The sequence below is a fragment of the Zeus faber genome (genome assembly GCF_960531495.2).
Source record: "Zeus faber genome assembly, chromosome: 19".
NCBI lineage: Eukaryota > Metazoa > Chordata > Actinopteri > Zeiformes > Zeidae > Zeus > Zeus faber.
In genome coordinates this window covers 6,497,865-6,515,186 of record NC_137206.1, presented here as the reverse complement: position 1 = coordinate 6,515,186, position 17,322 = coordinate 6,497,865, and the positions used below count along the sequence as shown (strand labels likewise).

Here is a 17,322-nt window from a genome sequence, read left to right as displayed (position 1 = left end):
AAGGTTTAGAAGATAAGGTAATTCATATATTTGAGCTACCTTACTTCCTCAAATATAAACGCTTGCTCAAATAAAAACCGGGTCTCTAATAAATGTCGGGGGTGTGGTCAACACAAACAAATAAAGGCCTAAGCCCTACCTCAAATTATGACCAGGGTTAGGGGAAAATCCAAGGAGGTACTACTGGTGCTGGTTATACAGCACATGTACTGTATGCCGGTCAAGCATAATACATAACATTTCCGCTTCTTTACTGTAAATTGATAAATTCATGAATACAATCATGCTATCTTCAACACTTTGTTATCTTCAACTCATTGTGTGAGATTTGGAGCGGGTATTTTTTTGTCCTACAGTGTGCCGTTTGCGCAGCTTATAAGTTATTATTAGTGAATACTACTACTCTATGGAAATGCTTATTTGAAGTATATTATAAGTATCTATCAATCCCTGTTGCTTTTCGGAACGGCAACTTTTGAACATGCACACACACACACATAATGCACATCTGTGCATTATGACTATTGATTGTATGAGATTGTTTTTATCTGTATTGCTGCATCACCCTTTATTGTTTATCATATGTTTTTGCGGTTTTATCTGTTGCTTACTACTTTTTTTTTTTTATTAATCATTTGTATCATAGCCTCCCAGTCTACAACTTTTACATAAGACTACAGTACTTGTCTCTAATTGCCGCAGTACACATTTTTTGATTGACTACGAAGCAGACCGCAGACAAAGCCTTGGGCCATCTCTTTATTAGCACTTAATGGCCAAACATTGTGTCACCCAACAGGTCTGGAAGCCCCAACACCTAACCCATAAATATGCAATTGAAGACCCATTGACAAAAATCTCAATGGGTAATCCTTTCTCACTGATAGGTGAAAATTCCTCTCTGCAGAGGGGGAATCAAATATCCAGTTTACTATCATATGGGGATTTGATCATAGTTGGCAACTAATCCGTGAAGTAAACCATGGATTTTAAACTGTATCAACAGCAAAACAAACTTGAGTGTTCATAAGGACCCCTATACTGTTTAGTTTCTTTAACGTTTGTACACATTTTTATCACATCCCTGGTGTTGATTGTATACTATCAACTTTTATTGATGGATTTTTAACATTTCATTGTGCCATTGATGTTTTTTGGAATTTGAAAAATTAATCTTTTAGATGGGGGGGTTGATGGGGGAACGTTTCTCTCAAATGCAGATCTTGGTGGTGATATTTCACAATTACTTTTGGTAAAATAAAAATTTGATAGTTCAAAAACCCAAAATGTTTAAATCAAAACACTATAACCTTGAAATCCACACACTTGGCCACTTTAAAAAGAGGCTAGTAAAACTTTAAAACTACTCATTTGAATTAATCAAGTATTGCATACCTGTTTTGTCTTACGTCTCAGTAGTATATTGCAGTTTTTGTCACTGTGTATCCAACCATTCAGTATGACACTGCATTGTTGTGGCCCATGACTATTTAAGATGTCCACTATCAAGTCTGCATTTTATTTTGACTTTATTTTAGATAAATACTTTTATATTACTTATACTTTTCACTGCATATGTGTATGAACCTATGTATATGTATGTGACGAGTAAACCTCTTGAATCTTGAATCTTCTTTCCATTTTAGATTTGTATCTTTTGTTTAAAAATTAACTGTTCAAATACTCTTTAAATTCTGTTTTTAAATACTGTTTTATTTTAATCACTACACCTACCCTTATTTTACATATTATGTAAAGTTGAGTTAGCTCTGAGACTAAGAATTCCATCACTGGTAATGATGCTTGCATTGTTATCAAGCATTTGATACTCCCCGTGTGTTTGTGGGGATGGGTGATTTACCTGTTGCTCATTGATTGCTCTGACAAGCAACAGGCGTACAGCCACCTTTGATCCCGGCCCAATTACCTAGATCCAAGAATGGTGTGGCTGCTTAAACCACACCACAAAAAAATAATGAGCTACAGTTTTTTCCTTGTTTCAATAACTATACAGTGCAAATATTTAGACGATTTGTACTGTCAAATCCTGAAATAAACAGATTTTCTTTCCCCCTTGTTGAGCTGCTAATCGTTTCATGGTTTTAGTTTGTATGAAATCAAATACTGAGTAGGAGGAAGTGCAGAACTTAGCAAAATAATTGAATTGTCCATTGAATTGTCAATGGTGTAAGTTTCAGCATCCAAGAACATCTTCAGACATTATCTGCATTGTTAGTGATCATCAAACCTGAAAGACCAACATATTCATCCTTTTCATACATGGAGACCATAGGGTTACTGGGATCGCTTATTTTCATTGCCTTATTCACTGTCTGTTGTCTGTCTAAGAGTAATAATTACACACCAAGAATCTACTCAGTGAAAAATCTTGAGGAAAAGTATTCTGCAAGGGAAGGCTGAGTTCGGAAACTTACTTTTAGTGTCGCAGTGGGGACGGATTCTAGTACAGGGTTGTCACGTCAGTACAGCAGTATTCTAAACGGGGCTAGAATTCTGTTTCAAATGGTGAATCGTGCTTTCCCTTTACGTGTGTGCGTGTATGTATGTCTTTGTGCATGGGTGTCCCCATAAGGAGAAGAGCATGGCCTATGTGTTTGTTCCTATAGCAACTGTTCCACTGACACTTTTTTTTTAATCCCTCCTGTCTTTAGTATGCAGAACACACAGCAGAAGGGGTCCATATGCCCAGGGGTGCACACAAGCAAATGACAAAATTAGTCTACTTAGTGAAAAGAGTCGTTTGATTTGATTCAGCTGGTTTAATTCACAGTGAGTGGAGGAGGACTTCCGGTGAACATTGAACGAGAGTCGGTCGCTCATTCTCACAGGAATTATTTTATTCCGTCAAAATGGCTTATCTTGACCGGCTCCCTTTCTGGCTCTCACACGCGCACAACGAGACCCTGCTCTGAGTGAGTGACAATGGTAGAGAGAATTAAACTCTTAAATCCCCTCTAACCCCCTCTCCATGCGTATTGCGCAGAAAATAAAGCGCTGTTGATTCTGCTCTTAATTTGTTTTTATCTTAAAGAAATTAAAAATAAATGATAATCGATCGATAGGCAGTATCGGTAAGAGTATTGGTACTGTTAAAATCTTAATGATACCCATCCCTACTCGTGCCCCGTTCCTCTGTGCCCCGTTATGGGGCACGGCTCTCTGCCATCATGGTGCAGGAAGAGCCGTGTTCACACTAGGGCTCCATATATTCAAATTCATTCAAATTTGTATGCTTTATTATTTTCAATATTTGAATATATTTAAAATTGTAACGCTTAAATTTAGAACTTTTGAGTGGGTGGGGGGGTGTTATGCACGGTTCCGCAGCTCAGATCAGAGCAATCTTTTCTCCAAACAAAGCAAATAAAACCTCTAGATTTCATCAGCTCATGAAAAAAATCACGCCCGTGTTCTCACAACCCAGTGGCAAAGGCCCCGCGGGCCGGTGGTTGGGAACCGCTGCACTAGAGGACATTCTGTCTGTGATGGTCGGGTTTATTTCCCACTTTCATCGCAACATCTTTGGAATTACTGGACATTCGGGTCAAAAGCGCACTCCCTTGTACACACAGTGAAACGCCGGAGTGGAGGGAGGCGCTCGTGTGTCTCTGCCGACACTGACTGCGCACAACATTACCGGGAATATTTCTCTCTCATATGCGTTCACTGTGCAAAAAAACTGGATGAACTTATATTGAACTTTATTGCTCATTACACGTTTGTGTAATTTGTTAACATTAGCTAAAATATTTATAATCAATTATTTATTTATAAAAGAAAATACACAATCTAATGGCAATTTCAGCATTCGAATAGTTTATTTTGTTCAATATTTAAATTTTTTGTTTGTTTTTTTTGTTCAATTATTTATGACTTACCAGATTCTTTATTCTGTATATACTTCAGACCACTACAGCTCATTCTCTACCCACCTGAATACCGCCTTGCTCTGAATTAAAGGAACTGAACGTCACTCTATGACTCAGTATTTTGACTGATGCCCCGGGGGCGAGAGACCGCATTAACCGAGCCAGCACACCATCCATACAGTCCTACAGTGCATCCAATCCTCCACCTGACGTGGCATCTTTCTTAACAGCTGACATCTGATCAGAATTCTCTCATTAAATGAATACACAATCATTAAAACGCACGCACCATACTGGTTTACATTGAACTGTTCTCCAGGCAAATAAGTCAGGAGAAGGTAGTTTGAGTTCTGCAAATTAATCACAAATTTTTTTACTTCTGTTAGTGGTAAGTAATATTTATTTTTCTTATCTGGTAACTTACAGTTACACTTACAGTACAGTTCAGTTTAGTGAACTCTCTCGTTATAAATAAATAGATGGATGGATAGATACTGTAGATCGATAGATAGAAAGATAGATAGATACCTATTTTATTTTAATTTGAACTAAATTTACCAAATAAAAGAATGAAGTAACAATGGCTCTGAAAAAGGGGTATCATCACTCCGAACGGCAGTATTTTAGATAGATAGAAAGATAGATAGATACTTTATATACATACATTTTCTTCATGCATTTACCATGTGTAGCTATGTGCTTACCGTGTAAAAGTTGTGTACTCATTCCATACTGTATGTATTTAACATGTATTGATCAAGTAATGAATGTAATGTGTATTTACTGTATTGTTTACTGTGAACTTTCGATCTACTATCATGAATGCTTATTATTCTTGGTTTTTACTGTACTCTTGTGCTTGCACTGTTCTTCGCAACGTGCATAGGCAATAAAAGCCTCTTGTGTTTTGTACCAGTGTGTGTTGCTGCTCCCCCCTCACCTTGTGAAATGGAGAGGAAACAAAGCTTTTCCTATGTCTCCATTCTGGCCATTCACACACACCTACACTTCCTCCACCCCAGCCTAGTCGTATGTCCATCTGTCCACACACACACACACACACACACACACACACACACACACACACACACACATTCTGAACTGCTTTCGCTACTGCCAAGAGCTCAGCATATTGCAGTGTTGCAATATCAACATGAGATGCAGGGGCTAAGCTTCAGCCAGCTGGACTAAGTCAGGGTAGTCGGCGCACTGCGTCTGTTGTTCATAGACTCAAAATTTACAGTATGCATGTCTGCTTTTGGGATTCCGGTCCATCGCAGCACACTGAGATGCCGCAATGCCGTCCATTCTACCTCCCCCGGGAATTCAGCACGGTCATTTATCATTACAGCTTTTATCATTTTTTTATCATTTTATCTTTTATCATTACAGCTCACATGGGGTTTCCTCCATCTATATGTATCACTGTTCTGGGTAACTGCATACTGCGCTGTATTTCTGTTCTGTTCGGTGTTAGTGTATTGCTGTGTCGTACTGTTGTATACTATACTGTAAATATTTTTACTGCACATATCTGTATATAAAAATAGCCTATCCCATATATGTACCTCTATTCCCTTCTTTGTTGTACCCCCGCTTTGCATATATGTATGAAAGCATATATGTATGTGACGAATAAACCTCTTGAATCTTGAAATGTACAATGTACTCACAAAACTCAAGTACCAAATCCTTTTGCAGGTTCCATAGGCAGGGGTGTCTTTAACCTTCGTAAATGCCCTATGCCTTGATTTACTTTGGTTTGTAAATGCATATGGTATGTTTGTGTGTAAATATTTGAATCACACATACAGCTGTGATGGCTGAGGTGAGACATCTGGGATGCAGCTGATCCCTGAGTGCTGTTGTATGAGAACCAAGAGATTCCATTCCCAACCAACGCTAGCTGTTGGCCTCGAACGGCAGGGGTAGCCAGCGGACACTTTGGATGCTGTACTGTAGTGGTACAAAACCAAAACATCAGACAACTTTGATCTCATCTGTGCCAAACATTAGCTAGACAGTTTAGTACAAATGTAGAAAGACTTGGCACTCTTAAGTAAACTCAATACAAAGTGTATTCACGATGAAACAGTGGGGAAATAAATCAGCAAAGAAAGTTGGTTTCCTGGCCAATCAGCTGTGGCCAAAGTTTTTTTTGGACCATTTACAGATGGGAAGAGGTTGCGGAGCTGCTGGCAAACTGGTGAATAATTTGCTCTAGGGGCTGGCACACACCACAACACACAATCACAAAATACTGTGTCCTTTTGGTTATTCTGGCACCCTTGATGCTTGATTTACAATGCCGCAGAGTTCCGTTGCGGTTGCATTCTTGTAGCCACCAGCAATCAGTGATCGCAGCTCACCGATTGAGAGCAGTAGCTGGTGCAATGTGGTTGGCACACTTGGGAACACACTGGCTAAAATGCCCAGCCTTTGGTAGCTGTCATCCGCTGACAAGGGGGATGACCAGGGCTACACACATACAGATACATACATGCTGCCACAGAAGGCACGTGCAGACAGGCGTTCATAAGGATGGTACTGTAGATGCTCGCCTATGCAAACAAATATCAACACACACCTGGGCTTTCTCAATATGTTCCCTAGCTCTTCACAGCTGGGACTGTACAGATGGCGCCAGCAGGGAAAACAGTTAGACACACTCTGGGCTGTGCGACAAGAGTGACAGCATTGAAAATGGCTTTTTCGCCTTCTAAGCCAATTTGGATTCACAGAATGGTTGTAATTTTCTGGCTCATTTGAATTGTCTTCGCTCACCATCTCTCTGTCTCCCTCTCTCTCCCTTTCTCTCTCTTCTTTTAAAACCAGATCACTGTGACGGAGACAGTGCTTTTCTTGGTCCAGTACACATCCAAAGAGTTTGACCGGTCTGAGAAGACAGTGGCCACAGGAGACTGTTGTTATCTCAATCCCCTGGTTCGCAGAACCTTCCGCTTCCTAGGTAAGTCCATGGTTCACCCTGTTATCTCCAGAATGTTACTTCCACACCTGCCAACTCTATGGATTGTCCCGAAGAGTCCCAATACTGATTGTTTGAAAAAAGCCCAAAGGTACAAGATTATATTATCCAGGACTCTATTTACGAGGATTTTCTCAACACAAGTGCTAATTATTTGTACTGATAACTCAACCGGGAGAGTTTCATGCCCATCCAAGTGTTGGAAATGCATGAACGACCAGTAACCTAACAACTGTCTATGGGAAAAATGAACTGCTATTCGACTTCCGTAAACCTTGACGCCAAGCATAACTCCTTTAATTTCTTTCCACTACATGATCCTACTCATTGCATAAAGTTGACCAAAAGTTAGTTTGATTCCCTCTATTCAATTACACGAGCATGTATCAGGTCTCAGCAAAGGCAGTCTGCCAAACACGCACGGCACAGTACCATAATTCCCTCCCGTAGCTGTGTCACACTTAAATGAGTGGATGAGATAAGGCTTCCCGAAGAGGATTATGAACCTAGATCCCTGAGGGAGAATCCACACCCTGCCCCAGCTCTGCCCTCACATTAACACATCTAACGCTTCTCCCACGCTCGTTTATATTAGAGGGATAATGTGTGAGCTGGCTCTCATTCCCCTTATCGCTGGTAAGGTTGTTTCAATGGGTTACCAATTATTAGGGCTGTTCCCCACTCAAAATGTTGTCAGTCAAATCGGATTCGGCTGTACAATGCCAACATCTGACTATTTGCTGGGGGTGCGGTGCACAGAGGAATGGGGCATGAGCAATTATTTGTGCCTTGAGTTTGGTAACGAGAGCCGATATTAAACGGGCCCCGAGGCTCCCGGGGCTCAATTTGTAAAGACCATAGTATCGATAAGCTCCAACGTTACCTGTACTGTTCACAGTATTGGAGAAATTAAGGAAATGTATTTTATATTTATTTAGGCTATATAACCCATTTCTAACTTGCAATAAGATTAAGATATTTGTCGCAGAAGCGTTTTTGTTATTATGAGAAGAGGCATCTCTCCTCTCTCTCTCTCCATCACCGGAGATATGAAGGTATGGGCGAGGCGGGCGGGGCTGGCTCCCTGTGCCTGGCTTGCACACACACATGAGGATACCCTGCTTTTAGTGAGTGACAGTGGCACGGCGTGGGCAGATTGCGCCTCCGATCGCCCCCTCTCCATGCGTAATGCTGAGGAAATTAAGCAGCATTAATTCTGCTCTTAATTTGTACTTAATACTTTTCTCTTAAAAACATGAAATAATAAGTTAAGGTACCGGACTGATCAACAGTATCAGTAAGAGTAGTAGTACGGTTAAAATCGTAACGATACCCATCCCTACTCGTGCCCCGTTCCTCCATGCCCTGTCCCTACACTGTTTTTAGTTGTTTTATTTGGAGGACGTGGACGATTGTCACGTAGGGTGTAAAAATACATTTATGATTCCCCTTATTAATAATTAGTCATTGAAATTTTATCCCTCTGCATTTTGTAATATTCCATCTGCATACTCACTGACAAAAAAAGACGGGTTTCTGATTGATGATTCGACTGGACGACTGCCCTACCAATTATTGTAGCACCATGTACTTTTTCATCTGAGTACCCCCTTCACTGGCATCGGGAGAAAATAAAAGAAAATTAACATAAATGTTGTACTGTATGTGCGTTGTATGTGTTTTTTTGAACATCATATAAAACCAATATTTTTTAGCACTTTTTTTTTTCGGAGTACCCCCTGCAGTCCCCAAAAATTTGAGAAACATTGCTGTATATCATATCGGAATAAGGTAGATTCCTGTCATTATTGCTGAGGTCGTCTTTCACATAAAGAGAGACTAAAGCTTCGTTCACATTGCAAGCCTTAGTGTGCAATTCGGATTTATTGCTCAGATCCGATTTTTTTGTTTGTCTGTTCACATCATTTTTAAAATGTGGCCAATATCAGATTCCAGCGTTAACGGGTCAGGGTCCTGAACTGACCCGCATGCGCACAAGTAACAAAGCTGTCACGGAGCTTGCTGTCGTACAGAAGTAAACATGGCGGGCAAATGCACTGCGACCAGGCAGGGTCCGCAGCCCGGTGGTTTGTCGGGCGACGTGGGGCCCTGTACCTCGGCTCAAGCTTGCGTATTAAACCTTTAAATCCAGACAGGGGCACTGGGCCTTTTTGTTTTTTGTTCAATAAGGACATTTAGTAAAACAAAATACACCCAAAATAAAAACCCAATGTGTGCAAATTGCCCTCCGATCACCCCCTCAGAGGACAGATACACACACACACACACACACACACACACACACACACACAAACACACAATTTTAGATCCGGTGCTATTCATAAGAATCAAGAATCAAGATGTTTATTTATCACATACGTATATATACAGGCATGCATATAAAACGTTGGGTCAGTATTTATCTGTTACTTTATCTATTATTTATTTTCCCTCCCCGCGCTGCTTAATGGTGGCGGGTGGCCAGCGGCGGGTGCCGCGGGCGGCGGTGCGGCCGCAGTGCGCCTCACTCTGCCAGTTCATGAACACATTGGGTGCCGTGGTCCCGTCTTCGATAATAAACAGGTTGGGAACCCCTGCTCTAGAGTGACGAAAGTGTCACATGAATTCCGATTTGACTGTTCAGATTGAGGTCGCGTTGCAAAAAGTCGGACCTGTGTCCGATTTAGGACAACATTTGAAAGTGGCCCAATTCCGCATTGAACCGATCAGATTCCATGTGATTTGTGCTGTTCACACCGTCATGAAAAAAAAACTGATATGAGTCACATACTGTATGAGTAACTGGACCACTAGTAACTATGTCTCTGCGTTACTAGTGGGCCAGGAGTAGTGCTGGGAGATAAAATAACGATAATTATCATGAAATAAAATAGGCTTGATCATTTCTAAAGTCTTTTTTAGATTTGTTCATTTATCGAAAAGAGTTAGGCAAGTTGCAACGAAAAACCAATCAATTTGGATGATCTAAAGCTGACCGTTCACCTCTAGCCAATAGGTTTGTTGATATAGAAAAGTCCACTGCACTTGTAAACAAACCAGCAGCGGAGACAGAGCGGCAGCGTCCAAAATGAGAAGGAGAAAGATGATGTATCGTTGACAAGAGGGCCACATGCATCGGTAGTTTGGTGGGTTTTTTGGATATTTAACTTCCGACCCAAAGCAGAAGGTAAATATTCATTGTGTAAAATATGTTGACGAGACGTGCCGATGAAGATGGACAACACCACAAACGTTATTTATTTAGATTTAGGCCGACTTGCCATATTTATTTCGTTTTTAATTTGATCTCAATTGTATTTAAGTGAAATGTTAATTAAAGCAGCTGCACTTGTTACTTCTTGTTCCCTTCTTACTTACATTACGAGTGCTGTGCAATCTCCATTATATAAAAATAATGTATACCATTTTATCTTCAAATTTTTACCCATATTTTTTGTTTATATTTCTTTTGTTTAAAAAATGAAGATGCTAAATGCTGCTAAGTTTTGCTGGAAGACTAGTGTCTATTTTAGACAATTTCATTCCACCAATAAAAGTGTTTTTAAAAAAATGAATCATGGCATACAACTGTCTTCTTCGTAAAAAGGAAAAAAAAACATTTAACAGCAATTGCGGTTTTTTTTTTCTTATTTTATATATATATTGTGAATAAATATCTTTATCGAACAGTATGAAATATTTTATCGCGATAACATTTTTGGCCATATCGCCCAGCACTAGCCAAGAGAGAAAGAATTGTGTCCTCAATGCTAAAGGGAATATTATTGAGTTCAAAATGAACCCACCAAACGTAAAAAGGTAATGGGTTTGTAGAGTTGGAGTAAGAGAAGGAGCTTTTTCTTCAGATGTATTGGATCTTTAGCATGAAAGGCCCTGCTCCACAGCAGCCACTCTTTTGCATCGGGCCTGCGGCAATGTGTCTGCGTGCTCTCATTTAATTTGTATTTTCTTCAGCGATGTATCCCTAACCTTCAGGCGCAATCCAATATAGTTGGAATAGTATTCCTGAATAGATCGCATCAGGCTAGGCTTGGGTTTCAATAACAATTCCGTGTGAGCAGTTTGCGTATAAATTGACTGCACGTTGGGTAATGAAAGGGCTTTGTCTGTGATGATATTATTGGCCCAAATGTTATGCGTTTCCAGTATTTGCCTGTAAGAACATTTCTTAGCGTTGGCCATTCAGGTGACTATTTATACAATCTTTGCAATTCAGCATAAAATCGACTTGGCCAGAATACAGGCCACGTTTTTAAAAGTTAGGCCAAATAATCACTTAAGTGATTAAGTGAAGTTCAAAATAAGGTTTCACTTTCACAGTAATCACCGTTCAAAAAGTGGGTCACACAGCAAAAGACCTTCATTAATTACAGTAAAGCCCAAATGTGGAACTTTTTAGCTCAGGGGAGTGAAGTGTACATCTCCCTTAGACAATCTCACACCGTGGTTCTTATAGAAGGTCCTAACTTTGTAATCGTGAAATAGTGACACATGGAAAAGCAATGGCAATGTTCATGTGCAGCTAGTCAAGCTCTAGAAAAAACATAAAAACTCTCAAACTCTACTAATGCTACATATTCAGATAGAATGTTTAACTGGCTGTGACTGTGATATACAATGGTTTGATACTACTGATAACGTGTTTTTATTGTAAGTCGCTTTGGACAAAAAGCTAAATGGCGTGATGTAGTCTGACAAGGCATTGCTGGCTGTACGCTGTGTCATTTACCCACTGAAAATGGCACACACAACCAAAACCCCTAGATTTCACATGTGGATAACCACTTACACAGACCACCACTTGACACAGGCAATAGTACAGTTTGTTTTTTTTTATTATTATTATTTTTAAAATTAATTTAATTGAATATTTCTGCTTAAAAGATCATACGTTTGGAAAACCAAAAAGATTGACAATTGCGAATACTAATGGTATTACCTCACCAAATGTTTAATTGGTGCCTAACCCCATTGACACCCTTTGCATAAGAGACGATGAGGCCCTTTGGATTTTCTTGGAAATATCGGTGCACTAGATGATGGGACCTTGTGTGTCTTCCTGGAGCCGGGCCCCAGGTATAATCATCTATTTCACTCTGACTCCTTGATACTTTTCCCACCCCTGACCCCCAATGTGGTCCCCCGCTGCACGCCGCTGCCGCACCAAGTCCTTCAGCTTGGCTGTCTCCAGATTCTTTACCGTGTCTCAGATAATATCAGGGTATGCAGGCGCTCGCACATGCGTGGGCTCAATTAATGCACACGTGCACTGATGTGAATAAGGCACTTGCATGCCTGCATTTGTGTATCTATTCTGTGTGATCATTTAGCCTGAGTTATTAGACTCCTGTGTGTCCATCCGTCCCCAGTCTATCTGTCCCCGTCCGCCGGCGAGCACGACGGCCTCACGTCTCACAGCAGAGCAGTCTTCTCTGCCACTTCTACACAACGTGGCTTTTGAATAATGACTCACTGGGCAATGCTCATGGGGGGGTGGGGGTTAAATTTAGAACACAGCCCAGGGTTGTGGCACTGTGTATTTTGTTGTTTAGTGCTCTCAGTTTTAGCCCTCTCTAGTCCTGGATCTTTTTTTCCCCGTTGTGCTATACATTCACTTTGGCCTTTGTCTAGTGCCTATGTCTTGTACTGTACCCTTTCCTGCACTCTATACTCTAGCAGCCACAATACTAAGAAAAGACAGAAATCACCAGGCTTCCCCTGTTTGTTTCCTTCCCTTGCCTCGCAAGGGAGAAGTTATTAACAGCTAAATCAAACATGCCGTTCATCATCTGCCGGCGATGATAACTGCGACTTGACAGGGTTAAGGTCTTCCATCGCGCGCTAATTGGTGAAGCTGACTCTCGCTCATTCAGCCATGGTTGGCAGCCGCCGCGGGCCGTGCCGCATGCAGGAGGCGCAAGTACCGGAATGATAAATGCATAAAGGGTGAAGACACAAACGACTCGTCTCCCGCTTCGTGGGGACTCGGAAGTTTCAAAGTGCACAGGCACTCTGGTCAGAGCGTCCTCAGCGCGATGAATCATTGAGAACCTACATCGCCATTGTTTAATTTCTCAAGCTGTTCACAAGCTGATGCATGTTAACAGAGACAGTAGTTAACAGTACTTAGCTAGCGTCTCCAGCAAGGCCACGCGCTTCTATTGGTGCTGAATCTGGAGTGCACAGTGCGATCTTGAGGTGGAACTCGGCTGCACTTTGGACTTTTGAAAATGAGGTTGAGCGGATATGGCGGATTAAACGCACAGGCAACAAAAAGCCTTAACCTTGCCTACTGCATAGCTGTGTATTCCGCTCCTTAGCTCCTTATTTTTCAATGCGCTGTTTTGTAAAAAAAACATGTGCAAGCGGGCACACGCTTGGCAGGTTTTACACCACTGAGAGGTCAAGAGCGGGTCATGGCACCGTCCTTGTCCCGGCAACGGCGCGACATCAGCACCGAGCTGTGAAAACCAAACCGCCCCTGGAGAGTCGTTGACTCAACTTGTCAGGGGAAGGCGTTATTATTTTGGTGGATAATTGCAGAAATATTGTTGTTTTTATTTTATTTTTGTTTTTACTGCTCTTTCAGTAGGGAAAAATAATGTTATGAAAAATGAATGTGAGTAAAGGGCTTGAGCAAACTTAAGAGTGGGTAATACACTGTTCATCACAGATGGAGCACTTAAAGTGTTAATTATTCAAACTCACAGCATAGTACGGGGGCTGGAGGTCAGAAAAGTGTCTTAAAGACATTAAGTACGACTGACTGCTAAAGTGAGGTGGATAAACTTGCTAACATTTACCAAGACCTGCTTAGATGACTTAGTATGGTGCAGCAATACACAAAAAAATAAAATAATAATACATATTTAGGTTACACACACAACACATTACATAGCACAGGAATCAAGAATAATTCATCATTAGTCTCACAGATGCAACTGCACTCAATACACACATGCAGGGAGTGGTGATGACCACAAACACACGCAGGGAGTGGTGTCTGGACAGGGGGCAGCCGGGAGCAGTGGGCAGCCTTCACTATGTCAGCGCCTGAGGACCAATTCCAGGTGTGAATCCATGTCGTGGTCAGGGACAGGACAGGGTTCTGCTTGTTATTAATTGGGGTCCTTTTGTGTTGGAGGAGACCCATGTGAGCGGGTATCAAACCCAGAACCTTCTTGCTGTTAGGCAGCAGTGCAAGCACTGTGCCACTAGCAACATAAAACAGTGGTATGGTTTTAAAAATGCTAACCTTTTGTCCGAGCCTTGAAAGCTCCCTGTTGCAGGGGTTCTGGAAGCAACCTACATGTCATGAATCCTCCCTGATCTCCCAGTATTTATATTATCCCAGTATTTTCAGCTGGTTTCCCCCACCTGCAGCTCATTCCCTCGTGAGTCCCCCAGTATAAATACCAGTCCACTTTCCTTTGTTCTCTGCCAGATTGTCTCTTGGATTTCTTACCTGATTGCTTCGGTATCGTGTTTGTGGGTTCACATCCGTTCACAGCCAGTTAGCATTACACTGTGTGGTTGATTAATTCGTTGATTGTATCAGTTAAATGAGGCGTAGCTTGTGTCGTAGTTCTGTCAGACAACTTGACGGCGCCACACGCTTCCACGCCCTTATGGACCTGCCTCTTTAAGCAGCCTATCCCTCTTGCACTCCATGCTTGCTGCACCCCCTCCACCTCCACTGCGTCCACCTCTTGGGCTCTATTCTTATATCCAATTGAATGATTGAAACTCAAACAACGCTAAATAAATATAATTTCTAATTAAATCTTAATTGTCTTTCAGAAATCCAGTTAAGTCCATGGCAAGCTGTATGTTTTAAATGCATGGGTGATAAACACTATGATCCATTTTTTTGTGTGGAATTTCCCTCCACTGTGGATCAGTGAAGTGTTATCTTTGTTTGTGCATGTGTTGCTTCTACTGTACGGTGCAAAATAAATGAATGAAGCCAGAAAATCATGAAAGCAAGGGATCCTTTTTTTGTCTTTTGAGATAAATGGAATGCTCTAGAACTGTGTGTATGAAGTTGTTTGCCTAGCTTTCAGAAAATGGGCACTCAACAGCCTTACTTAAAGACAAAAAGGCTAATTCTAGGAATTTATTGACGTGAAATATGTACAGGGAGCAGTAGACCATTGTTTCTAACCCCTCAATTTCAGAATATAAAATTTTGTGGACAGTTTTGTGGACAGGCTGGGAGAGTTTTCATATATTGTATGTTGTTCTGTCTTTCAGTGGAGGTGCCGAGGCACATGACTACGAAACGCCCCTAGCACGACCACGGCAACCAAACTATGTGTTAACGTTCTGAATAAAAATCCTCGCCATATCGCCGCTCCACCGCCCAGGCGACTCCGTCTCCCTCCCTAAACCCCGTAAATGTGGGTAGAGACTCCCACAGCTGCCATTCGTAGAAAGCGTTGAGCGACTGATCATTGACGGTCACTGCAAACTGCTCAAAGAGGAAATTTGAACCACAAATGAAACATCCTAACCCCACTGCGTCCCCTGCGGTTGAAATGTAATTTGATTGCGGTCAAAGCTGTGTGTGTGTGTGTGTGTGTGTGTGTGTGTGTGTGTGTGTGTGTGTGTGTGTGTGTGTGTGTGTGTGTGTGTGTGTGTGTGTGTGTGTGTGTGTGTGTGTGTGTGTGTGTGTGGGCGTGCGGTACAGTATCCGTGTGTGCGTTGGCAGGTACACCCGCCTGGGTGCGTGCGCTTTGAGTGTCTACGAGGCCGCTCTTGGAGGCTGTGGTAAGTATGAGAATAACAAGGCCGGCGTTGGAGGGACTCGGGCATCGGCTCAAACAAGCGGCGCATCACGCCGCTGTCCTCTGTGACGCCGACGCGCTCGCTCCATCCACGGCCTCCATCCACGGCCTCCATCCACGGCCCACGCCGGGCGCCGTCGCCAGCGCTCACCCACAGACCCCATCACAGACATGAACCGGACGCTGTGCGTGAGGGCTGTGCTCGCACACAGTGATGCACACAATGTAGAATTGTGTTTTGTTACACGCCATTGCATACGTGCAATGACACGGATCAGGCCACGGGGTGTGAGATGTAACTTTTTTTTGAAACCAGGGAAATTAAATTTGATTCGCAGCACGCCGGCATCTTAGGGAACATCTTTGTGTTTGTGGCGTCTCGCTCCCTATCGCAGCTCGCTGCCGGAACAACAAGTTCCCAAGCTGAGGAACGCTCGACCCCGGTGAGTCACAGTTGCTCTTGACAACATCTATTTAGAGGACTGTAAAGAAATGGAAGTGTCAGCATTCCCCGCCACGCGCTGGAAAATAATTGTCGTGTAGTCTTAAAAGCGGCTGAGAATCTCACAAAAGTGAAGATAAGCTGGGACAGCGTTCGAGTGGGATCCTTTTAGATTTATCAAGGCGGGCGCTGCCTGGCTGCCTCGTAGAAGTTTAAAAGTACGACTGAAAGACTGAGCTTAATTCGCCCACAACTTGTCTACACCAACCCAAATTATATGCAGTAGATGCATAGATATGTACTGGTATAGGGGTTTTACAGCTCCAGCCACCAGCCGCTCCTACCACCACTGGGACCGCGTTTGCAAATATGGTGATACTGGATCAATGGGGAGACCAGGCCTGATGTGTTCAAACCCAGTATCTCGATTCCTTGCGGTAAAGGCACCAGTTCAAGGAGCATACACAGTTTTTCGTCCATAGAAAAACTAATAAAATATATATTATAACAATGTCATAAAATAATAATGTAAAAATGATATGATTCAATTTGTCAACATGAAGACTGATAATATGGAAAATGCCATCTCCACCTTTATCTGTTCATAGACGTCAGTGTGCAATGCTCATTATGAGACTATGAAGATCATGCCAGTCAAAATAGAAAGACTCTCAAACTTCTCGCAAACTTGCTCCGTGCTCCGCGATTGTTCAGAAAATATGTTTTTCTTTTATCGGCACGGCAGTAAGCTCACACAGACGCCGACGCACTTCATTTCCGAGTGTTGAACTTTTCAAAGGATTCGTAACTTTTCTGGCTCCCGCCACCTTGATGGAGCAGCAATGCTGCCACGGAGTCCCATGTGCAGGTCGTGGCTACAAACGTCCATTCGCACCGTGCGAGCCTGCGTAGTGGTTACAAACTGCGTGTGTGTGTGCGTGTGTGTGTGTGTGTGTGTGTGTGTGCGTGTGTGTGTGTGTGTGTGTCCTCACACATGGAGTTCGCTTGCAGCTCCAGAGCAACGGGTCCGAATCGTGTCCGTTTGATTTTGGTCCCTGATTACGTCCGTGTCGATGCTGCGTTCATTGGAAACTCGGAAAAGTTTACATTTAGTCCTAATGCTGACGTTAAGATGAGCGACAGCACAAACTGATGCTACGTTCCATGGGAACTCAAATATTTGTAATTGGTGTCGAT

General features: G+C 42.2%; 1 protein-coding gene across 1 annotated transcript in view; it reads left to right on the top strand.

The window, feature by feature from the left end:
- plppr5b (phospholipid phosphatase related 5b) overlaps positions 1–17,322 on the top strand; it is a gene marked incomplete at both ends in the record, with an annotated part of 86,771 nt that overhangs the window by 42,393 nt on the left and 27,056 nt on the right. Inside the window, one exon of the mRNA XM_080019957.1 lies at positions 6,726–6,858. Coding sequence (XP_079876083.1) covers positions 6,726–6,858 — 133 coding nt within the window. The remainder of the gene's footprint in view (positions 1–6,725; positions 6,859–17,322) is intronic.